The sequence below is a fragment of the Lepidochelys kempii genome, chromosome 3 (assembly GCF_965140285.1).
Source record: "Lepidochelys kempii isolate rLepKem1 chromosome 3, rLepKem1.hap1, whole genome shotgun sequence".
NCBI lineage: Eukaryota > Metazoa > Chordata > Testudines > Cheloniidae > Lepidochelys > Lepidochelys kempii.
The window spans coordinates 132,496,219-132,515,092 of record NC_136382.1 but is presented as its reverse complement, the minus strand read 5'-3'; the positions used below and the strand labels follow the sequence as shown (position 1 = coordinate 132,515,092).

The 18,874-nt window shown below is 38.6% G+C and overlaps 1 protein-coding gene across 5 annotated transcripts in view; it reads left to right on the top strand.

Annotated features, from left to right (window-relative positions):
- Positions 1-17,827, top strand: part of EGLN1 (egl-9 family hypoxia inducible factor 1) — a 47,635-nt gene extending 29,808 nt beyond the window's left edge. Inside the window, exons 2-6 of one of the 5 annotated variants that reach the window (XR_012158146.2) lie at positions 5,822-5,941; positions 8,924-9,060; positions 13,032-13,099; positions 14,242-14,352; positions 15,048-17,827. Coding sequence is in view for 3 of the 5 variants with exons in the window: in XM_073338067.2 (XP_073194168.1) it covers positions 5,822-5,941; positions 8,924-9,060; positions 13,032-13,099; positions 15,048-15,112 (390 nt within the window). In the remaining 2 variants the exon portion in view is untranslated. Of the gene's footprint in view, positions 1-5,821; positions 5,942-8,346; positions 8,435-8,923; positions 9,061-13,031; positions 13,100-14,241; positions 14,353-15,047 lie in introns of those variants that run through there. The other 4 variants (XR_012158147.2, XM_073338067.2, XM_073338069.2 and 1 more) reach the window with 4 other exon arrangements.
- Positions 17,828-18,874: the final 1,047 nt, after the last annotated feature.

Genomic DNA, 18,874 nt, shown 5'->3' with positions numbered 1-18,874 from the left:
GATACACCAGTTATGTATAGTGTGTGCCCGGATGGTTTAAGGCTTGGTAATGTGATATGGAATCTCAGCTCTTGGTTGCTGGGTCATATTTAGACTATTTTAGTAACCTTAAATTTTCTACTTTCTGACCAAGCAGTTATGAAATGCATTGATTTTTAATCTATCTTAATGGACATGTCTATTTTCTTTAAACTGCCGTTACGATTGGAATTAATTGGTGGCCCAGAAGGGAAGTGAAAGAAATTCAGCAATCCTCACACTGCTAATTAGGCTTGTGTGCAGTATGTCAAATCTTGCACTGTCTATGCTTTACCTGCTTTCGGATAGATTAAAACATGTTAATCTCTTGGATTAAATTAATTAGAACCAAAATCCCATGCATCATTTAGGGGGCAAGGAGAGTGGAAAAGCAGATCCTGAGCTGTCAAACTTTCTAGGGTACATATGTTACTTCACTTATTTTGCTAGGTATCCTATGGTAGACTAGTATTAAAAAATAGCTCTCAGAAGAAATCTTGTTTTGACTGACACAATGTGGGACAGTCATTCATTCATTCATTCATTCATGGACTGCATGAAAGCTCCCTAAGAGAATATAAACTACTGCTCATATATAGGCATCCATTGGTCATTCCACCACTGTAGAGGCTGTTTCCGCTTTTGGTTTTTTCCCTTCCTTCCTCAGAGGTCAGACTACCACATCATACCATTTGACACCAGTTTATTTTGCTTCCACCTGAGAGGGCGGCTTTAGGATCACTGTTTTCCATCTTGCAGATTGCAGAGAACATCAAATAGAATTCTGTTTTCAGTAATTGAAATTTGTTGACCTTCATTTAAGGGCAAGCTGTGTTATACCAATAAAATAAAAAATAGCAGGATCTTATTAAAGGGAAAAAGGCAAAATACCACACTTATTGTGAATACAGAAGGAATCATAGTAAGCAGTTAGTTATAGCGATAACATTCCATTCAATCTCATATTTATTCACACATTCATTCATACAAACACACACACACACAGGTTCTGCAAGGTTGTTATCATAGTTACCAGCCTTAGAGTTGCTCATGCCAAGCCACTGGCCAGGTGGCCTGGACATGAGGAGGGAGCAGGGCCTTGTCAGATGCTCATCTGATGCTCCTGGAAGTTGGTTTGCAGAATCAGACCCCAAAGTTCTCACTTTTTAGAGTCTATTTTTATAGGAATTTCTTCCTATGCCAGTCTATGGGAATTGCTTCATCATGCTGTTGCTGAATCAATCAGCAGATAGCACTTCCTGGCGGCTCCGTGCTGCTAGATGTTATCTTGTTCTTTGGTTCTCCCATTCTTGAGGCTGTTGGGTGGATTCCAGTCTGCCCTCTGGGGGTCCTCTGGTTATTTCCACTTGACGCCTTCTTCAGCCAATGGACACTGGATTCTTAGCCTGGCACCTCCCTGATCATTCAGTTATTATCCACACCAAGCATCCATCCACATACATCCTCTATCTCTATTTGAATCACAATTGTTAATACAACAAAAGGGTGGGGAGTCTCTGGGTGCTGTTTCTGTTGTTAGAGTATTGCTTTGAGTCTCTCTCTCTGTGAATTGCTTTGAGAACAGACTCTGTCTTAGAATGTACTAACACAATTAGCAGCTTGCAAGTTTCACACATAGAGGGAGAGAAACAGTACCAAAAACCAAGAGACCTCTTAATTAGTAATACCCTGGAATTTAGACTATGGGGAATCAAACTCATTTGTGATTTTAATACAGAACTTCTTTAATATGATCCAACAGCTGCAGTGGAGATCCTCTGTGCTGAATCCTCATTCCTTCTTGCTCCCTCACTGTGTGTTTCAGTGCAGCCTAGCCTAGCCTAGCCTAGCCCACTATCTCACCACACTCTTTTTCAGTGGCCATCTTCAGAAACACAGTGGAGCAGTCTGTCCCATTACACCAACCTGCCTGATCCAGGAGATCAGTTCCCACAATGTATATGTATATGCACACGTGTGTGTGTGTGTGTGTGTGTGTGTGACGGTGGCCAAGTTCAACCTAGCTCCCACTTCCTGGTGGCTTTCATCAGCAGAGCAATCTAACCCATACCTACTTCAACTAGCAGATAATCCAAATAGCTGGAATCTTCAGGGAAAGGTAAGCCTAGGCTTCGTCCTTCCTCATTCCTCCATCCGTGTTCACTCCAGACCTGCCAACCAACACCTCCATCTTGTTCGGCCTGCCAGCAGTTGTCTGCAGAGCAGTGCAGTGGATAGTGGTTTAGTAGCTCATTCTGTCTTGCCTCTGGACAAATCAAATGGCTGTAATCCTGTAAAGAGAGATTGCTCTTTGAGGAGAAAAGGGCCACAAATGCAGTGTAATTGTAAAGCCACTGAATCAGCACCAGTCTGCACATTGCATTTTAGAATAAGAGAAGCTTCCCAGATATCAGTGCTCCTGTCCAGCCTTTCTAGACACCTACAACTTCAATCTCTACCTTGGCAATGGACACTTCTCTGTCCCTTCAAGGTAATCATGTACTCGGTCAATAGAGAATACCTGTAGAAGTGACTGTCTTTCTACCCACCTAAAACATTCTGAATCTTGAAGTAATCTCATTGAAATGTTTGATCTGGCCAGAGACCTGGAGGATCATTACTATCTTTTCTCTTGCAGCTTTTTTCAGTCTTGGGGCAGGACTAGTAGGAGTTTTTTTCCCAGTTTCTGATGTTTCTTATTGGAGACTTCTGTCTCCTGTTACCAAAAACATCCAGTAAAAGGGGCATCAATTCAGGCTAAGTCTTTGGACACAACTTCTAACCAAATGGAAAATATTCCAAGTTTACTTCTGCATTATTTTCAGTATTGCCTTCCAAAGGGTTAGATAGAAATAAAAATAAAGGTATTACACCTTAATTTTATATATGTATACATACACACACACCTATATCATATAAACACAGTGTGATTTCATTGTACATATATATAACTGCTGTATCCTTAAGTAGCAAAATGAAAACTCTCTTAAATATGAATAACTTTGAAGTACGTGAGAACATATTTATATTGTTTGGGCAAAGAAAAAAATACATTTCATGGACACTGTGGAAACTGTAAGCTTTCTAGTTTTCCTTTAGAGTAATTCAGTTGGGGGGAGGAGCAGGAGAATGAATAATAAGGCAATATATGTAAATATATGTAAATATAGTATGTGATATCAGTTTATTGCAGTTTGCTTTCCATTTTGCTCCTAAATGCTGAGTTACTGATATGACCAATATATATTAGCTAGATAAAGTGTCACAGCAAAACTATTTTCTTTTAGTATTTGCTTCTGCTACTAATAGACTGTAAAGTAAAAATAAAGTTGGTTTCTAAGCATTGAGAGTATTTTAGATTCATATGAATCATAGAAAACACACTCAAGCATTACTGACAACTGACTTTAAACATATTTATTGGAAATCCTACATTAAAGGATTGAATGGTGATAATTGGGTCTTCATTATACTATCTTAAAAAGGGCTCGTAGGTCTGCGTCTTCAGATGGCTTTGAAGGCTCTCCTTTAAATTCAATAGGCAGAATTGAAACTGTACAATCCAGTCTCCTGGATCACGTCAAGAAACAGTAAATTAAGAGAATCTTCCTGTAACTTACTCATTTGGTTTCCTTCCAGAGTTACAAATTTGTGGAAGCTATGTTATTCTGAGTAACTTGTCTTCCCTGGATGCACTTAAGGGTCTTAAAAGGAGTATTTTCTGGTGGTTAGAAGGGACTGGTATGGTAAGCAGGATTTGTAGGTTTTACTCTTGATTCTCACTGATTCAATGAATGATCGTCAAGTCATTAGGAGAAAACTGAGACAGAGGTTCTGTTACATGCGTTTAGTAGTACTGTTTCATCTGGGTGTTGAGGCTTAATATCTGTAATGGAATTATGTGGCACTTCTCATCCAAATATCTCAAATAACTTACCATTTAATATATTTTAATATTCCTTAACATTTGGATGGAGGTGCAGATGAAATTATAACAGCTGGGGATAGGTGTGGGTGAGACTGGATCCAGCAAAAACTTTACTCAGCTTTTAAAGCTGTGCAAGTTCTAGAGGACCAGATACTGGTTCTGTGGTAGACTGACATTTTTCAAAAGAGAGGTTGGCTTTCTACGGAAGCCAAACGTCTTCCTTTTCAAAACTAGCTTCATTTTTCATTCGTTAATTCCTGTTTATAAAAAACAGGAAGTTACAGAACACTAATATGACATTGTTTGGTACCATAAACCCACAAAATCTAAACAATACTGAATTAATCTTCCTGTGGCAACAGTGATAAATGTTGACCTTGCCAGATATTAGGTCACATTACTCTGTGTAATATGTTTACATAATGTGAGGCCCTGTAACAGTGAATGCATTTAAGGGATTAAGCAAACTCTGAATTTTGTGGGTTTTGTGGCTTTGAGACTTCTGCTGTAATGTCAAATTAACTTAGCTTTTTGCATTAACGTGACTATATGTCCATACTTTATGTTAAGGTTCACCAAATTTTAAACTTGTATTTACTGACACCATCGTTAACAAAGAGTATATTCTAATTTCTCTACATAGGACTAGATTTGTGTTTTAAATGTTAAAATACGTAGGTTGGATTTTACTCTTGTAGCAAGATCTTCTTTTCCATTTATAATTAACACATGGAAACTTCAGACTGTAATAAGTTTTTACTGAATGAACCTTAAGTGCTTTTAAAATATGCTATTAAAATACCCTCCGATCTGTGTGTCAAACAGCAATTTCTTGCATTTGGAATAAACTCTATAATACCCTATGTTGGTCTATATTATAGAAAGAAACATTTTTAAAAAAGCTTTGCCTCGAGAAATCCTCTCCCAACCACAGTATCAAAACATAGTGCCAGCAAAGCATGCATTGAAAGGCTTCAAATTGTGAGGGGCATGTTTTTAATGTGTTAAGCAAGGCATAAGCTATACAATTCTTGTTGATTATAATAAGATTAATATGACTGAAACTTTGCTCATCCATTTGAAAATTTAGGGTTAGGGTTTGAAATTCTGAGCTAAATTTGTTAGTCTAACTTTAACTCAGTTAGTGATGCCTTGGCTTAGAAAGGATCTCTAGACAATGGACCTTCATTAAGTTTAGTTTGTCAGGGTGGGGAGGAAGCCATCATACCCTTTCCATAAATGCAAAAGTCATAATTGTCGTTTAAAAGAAACAAAAAATATGGTGTATGATTATAGGTACCAAGGTATTATGATGATGGGTGGCAGTATAAAATCCTTAAATTTTTCATGTGAAATTGCTTAGCATGGGAAATAATTCAGATAGATCTAATTCACAAAAAAAATGGAATCTGCCACTTGTCCATACCCATCTTAACGAACTATCAATTAGAAAGCATAGATGGGGTTCTTCTATGGCAGGTTTGTTTTATATAAAAAAATATTTTGAAGGAATGATTTTTATAATATAGGCTTTAAGTTTTCATTTGCAGATCTGCCTTTCATTGTGGAGTCATTCAAACAGGTAGGGAGTAAGAAGTTCTACTTGATATTTCCTGTTGCTAGGATTTTTGTTCAGAGTCTTTCAGTGAGTCAGGTCTTGTGGAGCTGAAAGTAAAGAGAATGTTTTTCATTTTTGTAAATTGTTTCCATAGCTACACCAGTTCAGGGAGCTTTCAATGGATGCTGATGCCTATTAACAGGTGTGAGTTGGAGTAAAAGCTTTAAGTGTGAACTGACATAGATGAAGTGAAGAAATCCATTTTAACAGGTAGGAGAAATGTCCCTTTGGTTCATATGGTGATTCTTTGATTGCAGGCAATGGTGGCTTGTTATCCAGGCAATGGAACAGGATATGTGCGTCATGTTGATAATCCAAATGGAGACGGAAGATGTGTCACATGTATATATTATCTTAATAAAGACTGGGATGCCAAGGTATGTAGTTTCTCTTCTATATAGGAGAAGTTATTAACAAACTTTTTCCACTGTGTGTGTGTGTGTGTGTGTGTGTTTAGGAGTCTTGCTCCTGGTCCTGAAGCTTTTCGTTGAGCTCCATGTCACTTATTTTATTTAAATTAAAATATAAAGTAGGAGAATTCCTTGTAAACCTTGGTGAGGTGTACCAAATATTAAGCATTATTGCTTCGGGGTTTTGAAGGATATTGATAGAACCTCCTGGAGTGGGAGGCTGGAAGGGACTAATAAGCTTAATATGGTATACTTTTAGTACGTCTTCTTTGATTTAAAAATAAGCCAATTACACTAGTATCTGAGCACCCCAGATACCTAAAAATTATGTTAAGCTTATGTATAAATACACATTAATGTAATATAAACAGAACAAACCTCTCTTTCCCAATTGATATTAAACAAAAAGTAACTGAAGAGGGAATGTATTAATGAGATTCAGTATGAAAGTATAAATGAAGGATACTGTATTTGCTTCAACTTTGTAGTGCATGTGGATTTTTAAATTTTTATTTTTTAAATTTTTTTTTAGTCAAGCTGGCATTAAACAGTAGCCAACACCTATTCTGTCTGAAGGGAGAAGCTGGAGGTTAAGGAGTTGTTTTAAAAACACCAGTTGTACCATTTTAACTATATCAGTATAGTTCAAAGCAATACAACCCCCTCTAGTGTGGACACACATTATACCAGCATTAAGATGCCATATATATAGCTTGTACTCATACAGGAAGCGGAATAAGCTATACTGGTATAAAGCACCTTTATAGCGGCATAACTGCAACCATCCTAGGGGTTGTACCGGTGTAACTATTGTGTTGGGTTGTTTTAAATCTCCGTCAATCAAAATAGTCATACCAGTACAAAAACAGCTTATAGAGCAGGTCTAAGACTTAGAAAAGGTCTTTTATGAGCTCCCAAAAAGTCTAATGTACTTTATGGCAGAATTAATAAATTCAGGTTCTGAAGGATATCTGCCTTGCCTGGAATCTTGTTGATGGTATAAGATAATGTCTTCACTATATTGTTGATATACTGGCAAAGCCTTTGTGATATAATCTAGCTCATAAACTACTAGATGGGTACCATGGCTGTAGCTATCACTGTTCTGATCATTCTGTGTGCAGGATCTAATAGAAATCTCCATTTGGCTTTAGCCAGTAGTTTTCTAGTTACTCTCTAGGATTTGGGGCTTGACCAACATGTCTAAATGCAGTTAACACTTTGGAAATGTTGGTAGCTAATCCTGGTTCAGTTTCGCCGAACAAGAGATGCAGAACTATAACATGAATTCAGACCCTGACAAAGATTGCATTGCCAAGGGACTAAGGAGCAATAAATTATGTAGAGATTATTCCCTATTGTTAAGTACAGAAGAAAAGCTCACTCATGATTGTCGGAAAAGTCATGTGATTTATCAATACATTTCTGTTGCTTAGCCTTAAAAGTGAGAGAACTGATAGGAGGAGGAATATTAACCAATCTGATCTGATATGCAAATCCCTGTGCTTAACTGGCCACAGCTGAGTTCAGTGATGATAATTTTCATGTTCAAAGGTTTTCATGACACACACTATTTCACTCTGCAGCCCTGTGGGGTAGATGGTATATTTGTGTACAATTTGAAGATTTTAAATCTGAGTTGGAGTGAGTGTAAGTAGCCAGGTCAGGGGGAGCCCACAAAGCCTGCACCTCTGACCACCCTATGCAAAATGGTAAACCTCTTTCATTTAAAAAGTAAGTTACTAGCCCATTTTGGCATGGTTGCATCCTTCAGACTGTAAAGAGATTGGTAGGGTTATACATTTTGGTGATTTTCCTTAAAAAATTACACAAGGGTCTTAGCAACAGCCGCCCAGACTGGCATTTGGAGCACTAATTACTTTGATTTTATTGGGGGAGTTTTATGCCACAGAAAAGGTGCAAAGATCAGTTCATGGCTTTGAGGAGGCTTTCACTAGGTGTAGTGAGTTCTTTCCTGTTCACTGATTAAACTATCTGTAGCTGACCTGCCTCGCCTGAACTACCAGTATGATTTCTGGCCCCAAGGAGAAGCACAAATTGGTGGAGGAGCAGAATAGAGCCAGTCCACTCCATATCCTCGACAGTAGCAGCAGCCTTCCTAGGAGAAGGATGAAGGAATTACAGGGATGAAGAATAGGCAGGCTCTGGTGAGGTAGAAGGAAGGCATCATTGGGTGGAGAAGGGACAGAAGGAGGGGGGGAAGAACCATAGCCTCCGCATAATCACCGAACTACTGTCTTTCTCTGGAGAAAATGAAGGCCCATTGAAAACAATGTCAGAGTTGCTCTAGAGGTGCCACAATAGCATATATACTAAAGTACTAGAATGGTTATGTATTGCTAAAAAACTAGGGATATGATACCCTCAGAGCAACCAGCTGGAGGGAGGCGTGATGTGACCAAAGACAACCAGGACAGGATCTTTAGAAAAATATTCATTGTGAGTAACTCTCTCCTTTTTCTGGTGTTGGTATTCTGTAGCTATGCGTACTCACCCACCTATTTAAGAGCTCCAAGTTTGGAAGAGCTTGAAATAAGTGGACAGTGACATGGCACCCAAAGAACAATGATTCCCAAAAGCTTAAAAAAAGAGTTGTCAATTTTTTTCTTATTTTAAATTACAGCTTCGTGAGTTTTAAAATGTATCATTAGCAAATCAATAATTGCCCTTGGAGAGAGCGAAACCTAGTGGGGCTCAGAATTAGAACTCTGCTATTCTGAGCTGTGTTGATTTTGCTTTGTGGTTTCGGTCATCACTTTAACATCTGTCTCGCTTCCTCAAATGGGTAATGGTTAAAAAACAAAAAACCTTTTTAGTGTAAAACAGGTGTTGAGAGTTGCTATTTGTAAAGCACCTTGAAATCACTGGATGAAGAGTAAATATTTATTTACGACTGTTTTTTTTGTTTGTTTGTTTTAAATCACTTAGGTAAGTGGAGGTATTCTTCGAATATTCCCAGAAGGCAAAGCTCAATTTGCTGATATTGAACCCAAATTTGATAGACTGCTGTTTTTCTGGTCTGACCGCCGCAACCCTCATGAAGTGCAACCAGCATTTGCTACAAGGTAAGATGAATGAGATGTAAGAATCTACTTCACAAAGCTTCTGTTAAAGGAAGAAGAACATATAATGACAAACTAAGAGCAAGGAGGAAATTTTAATATAGTATGGCCTGAAACAGAGCCCATTTCTTGTACAATTTGAGGCTCCTTTGCAAACATACAGAGTGCCATCGTGCTGTTGTCTTTCTATGCATTTTCTCCTCTTTCTAGAAAATCTAGTTCTGGGTACAATTTTGAGTACTCAGAAAATCCTTTTTTGTACATAAATACTCAAAACAGGACACCACTGGTAATTTTGATTTCACAAAGCTATATCAGTCTCATAAATGGGCTGATACAGAGCACATTGTTAGGGCTACTAAATTCACTGTCCATTTTAATCAGTTTCATGGTCATGAGATTTAAAAAAGTCAATTTCATGGTTTCAGGTGTTTACATCTGAACTTTCATGTGTTGTAACTGTGTGGGTCCGACCCAAAATGCAGTGTCGTGGGGGGGTGTTGCAAGGCTATTGTAGAGGGTCGTGGGATTGCCACCCTTACTTCTGTGCTGCTGCTAGCAGGAGTGCTCCCTTGAGAGCTGGGCAACTGGAGAGCAGCAGCTGCTGGCTGGGCACCCAGCTCAAAAGCCAGCAGAAGTGAGGGTCACAGAGTATGGGGGGTGGGTTACCATATGTCTGGGTTTTCCTGGCAATCTCGTGCCCAGGGCAGGCAGCTGGAGCTGCAGCCTCCTGCTTGGGTCAGGGGTTGACAGCCAACCTCACTTCTGCGCTGCTTTCAGAGCTGGGCACCCAGCCAGCAGCCACAGAGTTTCCTGCAGCTGGAAGAGGTTCCTGGAGGTGGGTCTGACTCAGCTCCAGGAGCAGCCCCTGCAGGGGAAGAGGAAGTCCCCTCCCTCTCTAGCCCAGGCCAGGACTAGCAGCTGGCGGCTGGTGCACAATAGGAGTCCCTAGCTGGGGTGCCCCCAGCCCTGCCCCTCCCCTACAATAACCAGATTTCACAGTCCGTGATGTGTTTTTCATGGCCGTTAATTTGGTAGGGTCCTACTCATAGTCAGTGATGTCTTCTCACTGATTACAATTGACTTTTTTTATTAGGCCTGTATTGTATTAATTTTCCTTCTTGCTCCTAGTTAGACACCATGTGTCTGAGATTGGCTAGTCACAGCAATTTTCTTTGCCATTCTTTTAATTTGGGGAGGTTACTGTCTTTTTTTATTTTAAAATTTCCTTCGTTCTCCCCTGCCAGCTTTACACCGCAAAAGTGGCCATGGCTGGGGAAAGGATGGGATGCTCCTCTGTACTCAACTCTCTCTATTACATGGAGTACTACGTTGCTCCTTGTCTGAATCGCAAACAGAACTTAACTAATGCGCTACTAATTCTACAGCAGAGCGGTAATGGTGGTGAACACATCTGCGGTCACTGCCAAACCTGGGTCTCCAATGGGGCATTACCAGGTGTTATCTGCCAATCCACAGGGGGGACTTTAACTACTAAATCATTGTAATTATTAATTTTGTAGAACCCACATTTCATGTTGCACATTTTGATAGGGTCAAGATGTAAAAGCTGGGATGCTAGTAGTGAAACCCATACCAAATGTTGCCCCGAATTTTAATTCCTTGCTCTTTGCATAAAGGATAATTAATTTGAGCAAAAATGTTTCAGGCTTTTTTGAGGACAAGGATCCATAGGTAGAAAATGTGTTTTCCTGTTTTTAAATTCTTGCTACCTTTTTAGGAGTGGCTATAGTCAAAACTGCTGGGAGTAGAAAGCTGAAATTAGGTAGGGGGGGAAAAAGATGAAATAGCCCTCATTGAGCCTGTTGACTGTTTTGATTACATGGATTTGGTGAGGCAGTGTGGCCTAAGGGATACGATAGTGGGCTGGGAATCGGGAGATGTCAGTTCGATTCCTGGCTCTGCCACTGGCCTGCTAGGTGACCTTGGGCAGATCACTTCCTTGCTCTGTGCATCAGTTTCCTCATCTGCAAAATGGGGTAATGATATTGGCCTTTGTAAAGTGCTTTGAGATTCTACTGATGAAAAGCCCCTTATAAAAGCTAGATGATGATGATTACGTACTGTTTAGCAGTGTTTCCTGCACATCCAGAGTAGGATAATCCTAATCAGAACAAAAGCACTTTTTAAAGCAACGCCACAAGGGAATATAGGTATGTGTGTGTCAGACTAACTTGGGAGCACAGTGTATGTGTTTGATCTTGTAGGAAGTGAGTACATTGGATGAATTGCATCGTAAGACCAACGTCTCACTCAGTATGCACCTTCTAAGGTGTGCACTCGCGCAAGATGCACATTAGGTGAAGTGCGTGAGGAGGAAGAGGAGCCCTTGGCAGATTTACTGAGCACCTTGCACAGAACAGGGCATTCTGGTGGTAACTAGCCAAATAGAAATTTCATAGTCTGAAATTTTCCTTTTATTTGAGGGGTGGGGGATGGGGACGGGGACGGGGGAGAGAGAATTCCATTTAAAAAAAAAGTCTAAACCTTTTAAGAGAGTGAATATTCTGATTGAAAGTTTAAGTACTCAAAAGTTAAGAAATATCAAGGTCGATGTTGCCCATAATTACTTGTGGCAGCAAAGGTTACTGTATTTCAACACTAGAACAAGAATGATGAAAGTCTAATGACGTTGCTGCTACTCCCTAAAAATCTGTTTTGTGGAGAATTTCACATCCAGAACCAAGTATCTGGATCATATGGAAAATTTAAGTTATGTAATCAGATATGTCTATTTTTATGTGAAGAGTGGAGTAGAAAAAAATTCTAACAAAAAAATTAGCTCATAATTTATCTGGACTGGATTTTAACTTTGATTTTCTACTATACTAAACTGTGGTGCATAGCAAAGGGGAATTCTGCTTAACATCATTTTGAGACTTTGGACTTCAAGCTATTTGCTACTTCTAATGCTTTAAATAAATCAATGTATATTTAAACATTAAATTTTCAAGTCAAAGCAGAAATACTCTGGCAGTATTTTGTTTGTCTAAAAGAAAACCTTACTAACTAATGCAAGCAACAGGAATTGGAGAATTCATGTTTCTCTACATGTTAAGAATGTAAACTAGAAGCATAAATAGCTTCCATTTATGGAACACTTTTAATCTGAGTCATAAAGCAATCTACATATTTCAATTTACAGAAATCAGCTGCTCCTGGGTTGAAGCATGTTATTGTTTAACAGTGTACAGCAACACTACATGACCGCGAAGGACAGGCAGCTTGTTGAAAATTTGTGGGTTTTTGATTAGGCAGAATGTAATAACTAAATAGGCTAGAGCATAAAGGTTCAACACCCCACCTCCTTTGCAAAAAGTACCATAGGATTTTTAAATACATGTGTGCGGGACCTCCTCTTTATTCTGTCGTGTTTGAAGATTGTATTTGCAAAGGCACAATACCCCTGGAAGCTATGTTGGGGCATTGGTTCAGTACTAATTCAGATGAAAGGGTGCCACTTACTGAAACTACTAAAATATTTCTGAAGTGCCTATCGTGCACTATACGGGGGCTATAGAATGCTGGTTGATCTGTCTGGAAGGGATAATTACTTCTCCCTCCCAGTGAATGATCAGCATGACACTACCTTGAACCTGCTTAATTTATGAAATATGAGACCACAACCTAAGATGGTCTGGCTGCAGACTATACAATACAATTTCTGAATGTGATTTGGTTAATAATTGTATAGCATTTACTGGAAAAATGCAGATTCATAACATCAATGGCAAACCCACTTTGTCTTTTCAAATGACAATTTCCTTCATATAAACGTTATTAAAACAGTAGAAATTAACAGAAAATCTTCTCCCCCTATTCCCCATAATCCTACTCTATCAAATGTACTGAAAAAAACTAACAATTAAACGGGTTGTATTATGTAAATAAACATCACTGTTTGTTTTCCAGAGTTTAGGAATTCATTTGTTGTATTTTCATCCATTTTATAGGTACGCAATAACAGTGTGGTATTTTGATGCAGATGAAAGAGCACGAGCTAAAGTAAAATATCTAACTGGTAATGAATCACTTTTGTATATTATATATATTCTTGGCTTTCTGGAAAAGACATCTAAATATTCTTAACACCAGTCACCAAGAGAGGGTTAACGTGACTTGTGTAGTCATGTTTTAGAAGAACGGTGGTCCAGTGGTTAGGGCTCTAGCCCAGTGGTTCTCAAACTTTTTTACTCATGACCCCTTTCACATAGCAAGCCTCTGAGTGTGATTTCCCCCCCCCCCCCATAAATTAAAAACACATTTATATATATATTTTAACACCATTATAAAAGTTGGAGGCAAAGCAGGGTTTGGGGTGGAGGTTGCCAGCTCACGACCGCCCCCATGTAATAACCTCGCAACCCTCTTGAGGGGTCCTGAGCCCCAGTTTGAGAACCTCTGCTCTAGCCTGTAACTTGGGAGACGCAGATTCAGTTCCCTGCTCTGCCAAATGCTTTCTGCATGACTTTGGGCAAGTCACGTAGCCTCTGTGTATCTGTTCCTGGTCTGTAAAACTGGGATATTACTTCTCCCCATCCCTAATATCTAGGATAAATACATTAGAGAGTAATGGGGGCCTTCCAAGTACCTAAAATATAAGTTAATTTTAACAGTTGGACAGGACTTGATAAATCCGCTTGAATGGAGTGTGTGTATTGAAAAGCAAAGAAAGCTAAAACTGAATATCTGGAATAAAAGAATTGAGAATGTATTCATTTACAATTGTTGATTTTTGTGATAGTCGCTGCTTCTGCAAGGCTGCCCTAAGCCCACTTAGCTAAAATCTGCCTTCCTCTTGTGGTTTGCCCTTCAAGAGGAAGTTGATTTAATTTTCCTGTGCAAATAAGCAGGCTTTATCAGAATGAGCGGCTTAGCTCTGCTGCCATCCATGAAATTGATGTGAAGTAGTTGATGGCATTGGCAGTAAAGGTCAATTTAAATATTTTTGCATATATAGTTATAGGGCCAGATTCCCAGCTGGTGGGAATTAGAATACCACTACTGAAGTCAGTGGCTCTATGGTGACTTTCACCACCTTGAGAATCTAGTTCTAATCTGACTTCCTCTGAGTCCATGAGAATTTTGACTCTGATTTAAATGGGAGCCAAATGTGGGAGCAGATGCACACACTGCTTACGATTCCTGTTTGTCTTGGTACAGTTGATGACATCACAGACTCCTAAAGCAGTATGAGGAATGCAGCTCCTTCTCTGCTTTTGGTGTCAGTTTTCCAGGGAATGCAGAAATCTGAGCACTTCAACTCTGGCCTTGGTAGATGATAGGTCTTTCTTTTGGTTTACCATTAATATGTATAGATTTAAAAATTATAAAACTAAATACTTGATTTCTGTTAATGATTTGGAGACTTAAACAGTTCGATTTTACTTTAAAGTATTTCTGTTCACTTCTAATGAAAAGGGCAGGAGAGGTGGCAATTTAGGGTATACCTCAAATAGGATGTTGTATATTAAAAAGGATAAAGATGTAATAAACTTCTCTTCAGTAATTCTCTTCACAAAAGTAAAATGATGATGGACCAAATGCTGAGGTTCCCTTGACTTCTTTGCAAGTTTACCTGTGTAAGGACTGAGCCCTACACTTTTGAAATGGACTGTCTGAAGTTAGGCTCTTAACTCCATATTTGAACAGTTAAGTAAATGACTCCGTTTTCAGCCATAATTCAGTCAATTGACACCTACGATCCAAACTTTAAGCACCAAGGTTTGAAAAAATTTCTCCTGAATATAAAAGTAGTTGCTCAGAATTTGGCTCATCAGGAGGTAATAAGTATATGAATTTGTATTTTATTTTCTGAAGCGTGTTAAACACCTTTTGAAAATACCTATTTTGTATGGTACCAAACTTTCAACAGGAAGGCATAGAAGTGGCACAGTAGTTTTATTATAGCACACTCTTTAGCACATGCCTAAACATTATGCTGATGTATTTTTTTTATTTTTCTGCAGGTGAAAAAGGTGTGAGGGTTGAACTCAATAAACCGTCTGACTCAATTGGGAAAGACGTTTTATAAAGCATTTCATCTAGCCAACTCTCCTTGCTACTTTCCCCCAGTAAACTATTAACTTTTGAATGTGAATAATGGGATAAAGAAAAATTGACAAGAAATCAACGTTTTAATAAGGAAACAAACACAGCGTTTCAATGTTGCATCGAACAGAAGATTTTGACTGCTGAAGCATTGTGCTATGTGATTGTGACTCCAGACCTGTGACTGCTTATGTAAAGAAGATAAGCAATCAGTAAGAAATAGCGTACACATATGGACATGAAATAAGTGCCCTACATAGAATTTTTCCATTCTTATATTTTGCCAGACCTGTCATCCAATTCATCTCTCCCTTTTTTTATACGGTAAAGTTTGGATTTGGGGTAATTTTTGTATGACCAGGTACAATTTATCAAAATTGAGTAAAAATACAGTATTCTCCAAAATATCATTGATCTATTTTTGTAAAACTGTTCATACTGTTCTCTGCCATGAAATACCTAATTTAATATAAGAATTGCCAGTAACTGATGATCACTTTAATTTTCTTTACATCTAAAGTCAGAAAAGGAGCACTTTAATTACCAGCTAAAAACCTGATTGTTTTACGTTCATATCTCACACTAATTTGAACTTTTAAAGATTGCTGCTGTATTGTTTTTGACTGTCCTTTATGAAACTTGTTAACAGAAACAAATCACTATCTTACTATCAGCAACTTCTAATTCATGGTATTGTATGTTGAATCCACAGAGGGGAAGGATTCTGTTTTTGTTTTTTTTGTTTTTTTAAGTGACTGGCACTAAGTGAACTTGACACTATCTATGCTGTAGGTGGCTTTGGGGACCTGGTAAATACCGTCAAGTTCCTAGGATACATAAGGGCTTTCCTAGGCTTTTAGAGGTACCCAGAACCTCCTCCCTATGTATTTGACAGGAGAATTCCACCTTTTTCTTCCTTTCTGAAAGTTGTTCTTTTACTGTATATAAGTTAATAGAACGTTGAAATTCACAAACTTTGTGTTCTTGCTGAATATTGGTGTCCCATCTGGTCTGCAGGCTGCCGCCTTGGTCTGTTATAGAGTATCAAGGGAACATTCAGTACCTTGAGGCTGAAGTGCATCACTACAAGCCTCATGTGTAATACATTTTCAGATGGTCACTCTGCTGAAGGATTTCCCCAAAAAGGCACTGGCCTTTGATCAGTCCTGAGCATTTAGCGGGAAAAAATTACTTTATTTTTACATTTTCATTTTTTGTAAAGGAAAAACGGACTTTACAGAATAAAGATGAGACATCCAAAAGCTTTGAAATTCTGTTACTTCAGAGATGGATGCTCTAGTCTTGAGCTTTAAAGTTTGAGAGAACAAAGAAAATCCTAAAAGGCAGCATCCAAATGTCTTTGGTATTTGAGCTCACCTCCTTCAATTTTTCTATCTGTCCTTGATTTCCTTACATAGCCAAAACAATGTGAGTGTACAGAAATATTTCTGTATATAATATTACAGCTTATGACAATTTTAGCATCTGTATAGTTTGTATTCAATCAGAGACCTTTTCTATGGAAAGCTCAGTAATTTTTATTAAAAAGATTACTATTCATGTAAAACATGAAAAAAAGACCCAACAACCCTAATTTTATTTAGTGACAAACTGACTGGTGTGTGTGTGGAGGGTGGGATGGGGCGTGGGGGAAATTCAGTATTGTGATACACTGGAGGAGACCATACGGAAAAATTCTCATTTTGTTCAGACCTTAATTAGTCCTCACCTTTTACAGTTTAGTTTCTCTTTCCTCCATTCCCAGAAAATCAGACAAGACACCTCTCTACTGTAAGTGCCTCTGCCAGCCTGACCAAGGAGTGCAGATCTTCATTACTGTCTGGTCTACAGTGTAGTGCATTGCATTAGGCCAGCTTTAACAAAACAAACAAACACACACAAAAAAGCCACCACTTTTCATTTTATCTGCTTTTGTATTATTTTGATGGAGATTTGATTGGTTTTGTTTCAGAAATGTACAGCATAAACCTTTCAATTCTGTTCCAGTCCCTCTGTAATTCAAATGTCTATTGCTGCAGGTATGCAAAGTATCAAATTCTAATCACTGTATAGGTTTCTGCTTGCCAGAGAGGTTAAAAAAAAAAAAAAGTGCTTAATTTTTTGCTTCATCATTTCTTGTCAATCATTACAAAAGGGTGAACAAATCAGAGCAGCCATTTCTTTAACAGTATCCTTTTAGAATCTGTTCATTTCATGTCAGTTGAAATCTTCAATCTTAGCATCACAAAGCAGGTCCCTGTTTAAAACTATTTTTTAAACTGTCTTATGACCTGTATGTGTTTAGTCCTGGTTAAATAAAGATAAAGCTTCATAATACTATTTTTATTCATGACATTAGCCAGCTGTAACACACGAGACCTTTTTCTATAACAGGCAAAGAAATTCAGGATTCATTTACAGATTGCTTATAAAGTCATGTAATTTGAAAAGCAGTGTTCGTTATAAAGAGCTCTCAAGTTGCTTGTAAAGCTAATCTAATTAAAAAGATGTATAAAGGTTCTTGGAAACAACGTGGTGGTTATTTGTAATTATGTAACTTTTTAAAGCCTACTCCGCAGCAGCTAATTTATAATCTGATAAAATAGGGGTGTGTGTGTCTGTTTTTAGCATTCAGTGATACTACAGCTACAGTCAAGGGTCTGCCATTTGTTTCCTTGATAAACTCTGTTTTTAATTATCCGGATGTGTGGTGTGTGTTTGTTTTTAATTGAGAGGAGGTTAAGAAAAAATTGGTGTCAGTTTTTAGACTTCGTGGATGAGCTGTATTGATGCAAATCGTGTTTTACACCAGTGCAATGAGTCTACATAGGGTGGGTGGTTTGTATTAGTGTAGCTACACTGGTGCAAAAAGCCCAACCCTTTACAGACAGGATTTTAGCACCTTAATGGGAGTTCCGTTGGTTTTGCAGAGTCTTCATGAATTTTGACCCTTGAGGACAGCAGTAGCATGGTACAGTGTGAGCCAGGCTTCCTGCTGCATGTCGTTCACGAACCCATGCAGATTATAAATGCTGTTCTCCAAGCCTTCTAGTCAGTCCTTTCCTGGCCACTGTTTGGTAAACAGGTTTCTGTTTTGCTGTGCTTCTGCATCACTCCATCTCTTATAAAGTCTCTTAAATGTACTAGTCTTCCTTGCAGTTGGTTCAGTAACAGGCCTAGAAAATTAGGGAACTATCAGCCTGTGTTCAGTTTGTACTGCTTCAGTGCCTGGGGTTTTTGGTACTTTGGCACTTTGGCACATCCATGGCATTTCTGGCACTTGGACTCAATCTTGCCCTGTTCCATTTTCTTTTATCAGTTTGTTGATGGCTACTTTAAAGCACTTTTTCAGCAGACCACCTCAGTGCTTTGAGGTCTGCTCGGTAGTTCAGTGCCAGGTAACTCGCTCTTCGTGTGATCTTTCTATCAGATATGTCTAATTAGGAAAAAGGCCTCTTGGCAGCTTCAGATCATGTCTGTGGTGGACTGATATATTTATTGTACAGTAGACCATGATGTGCAGTGGGTATCAGATTTGCCATCAGTGTCACACAGTAGAGTAAAAAATGGTGAGAAGTGTCTCTGGACGCTTGGAAGGAAGACACCTGTAAGCCTGGTAGCAGGCTGGCACAGAGTGCTTTCAAGCAGAAATACTAGAAACAGAAGCCTGAGGCAGTCAAGACTTCAGGTTACCATAATTTAGTCCAGGGACTGGGAAGTGAAATGACCATGTTTGCATGCACAC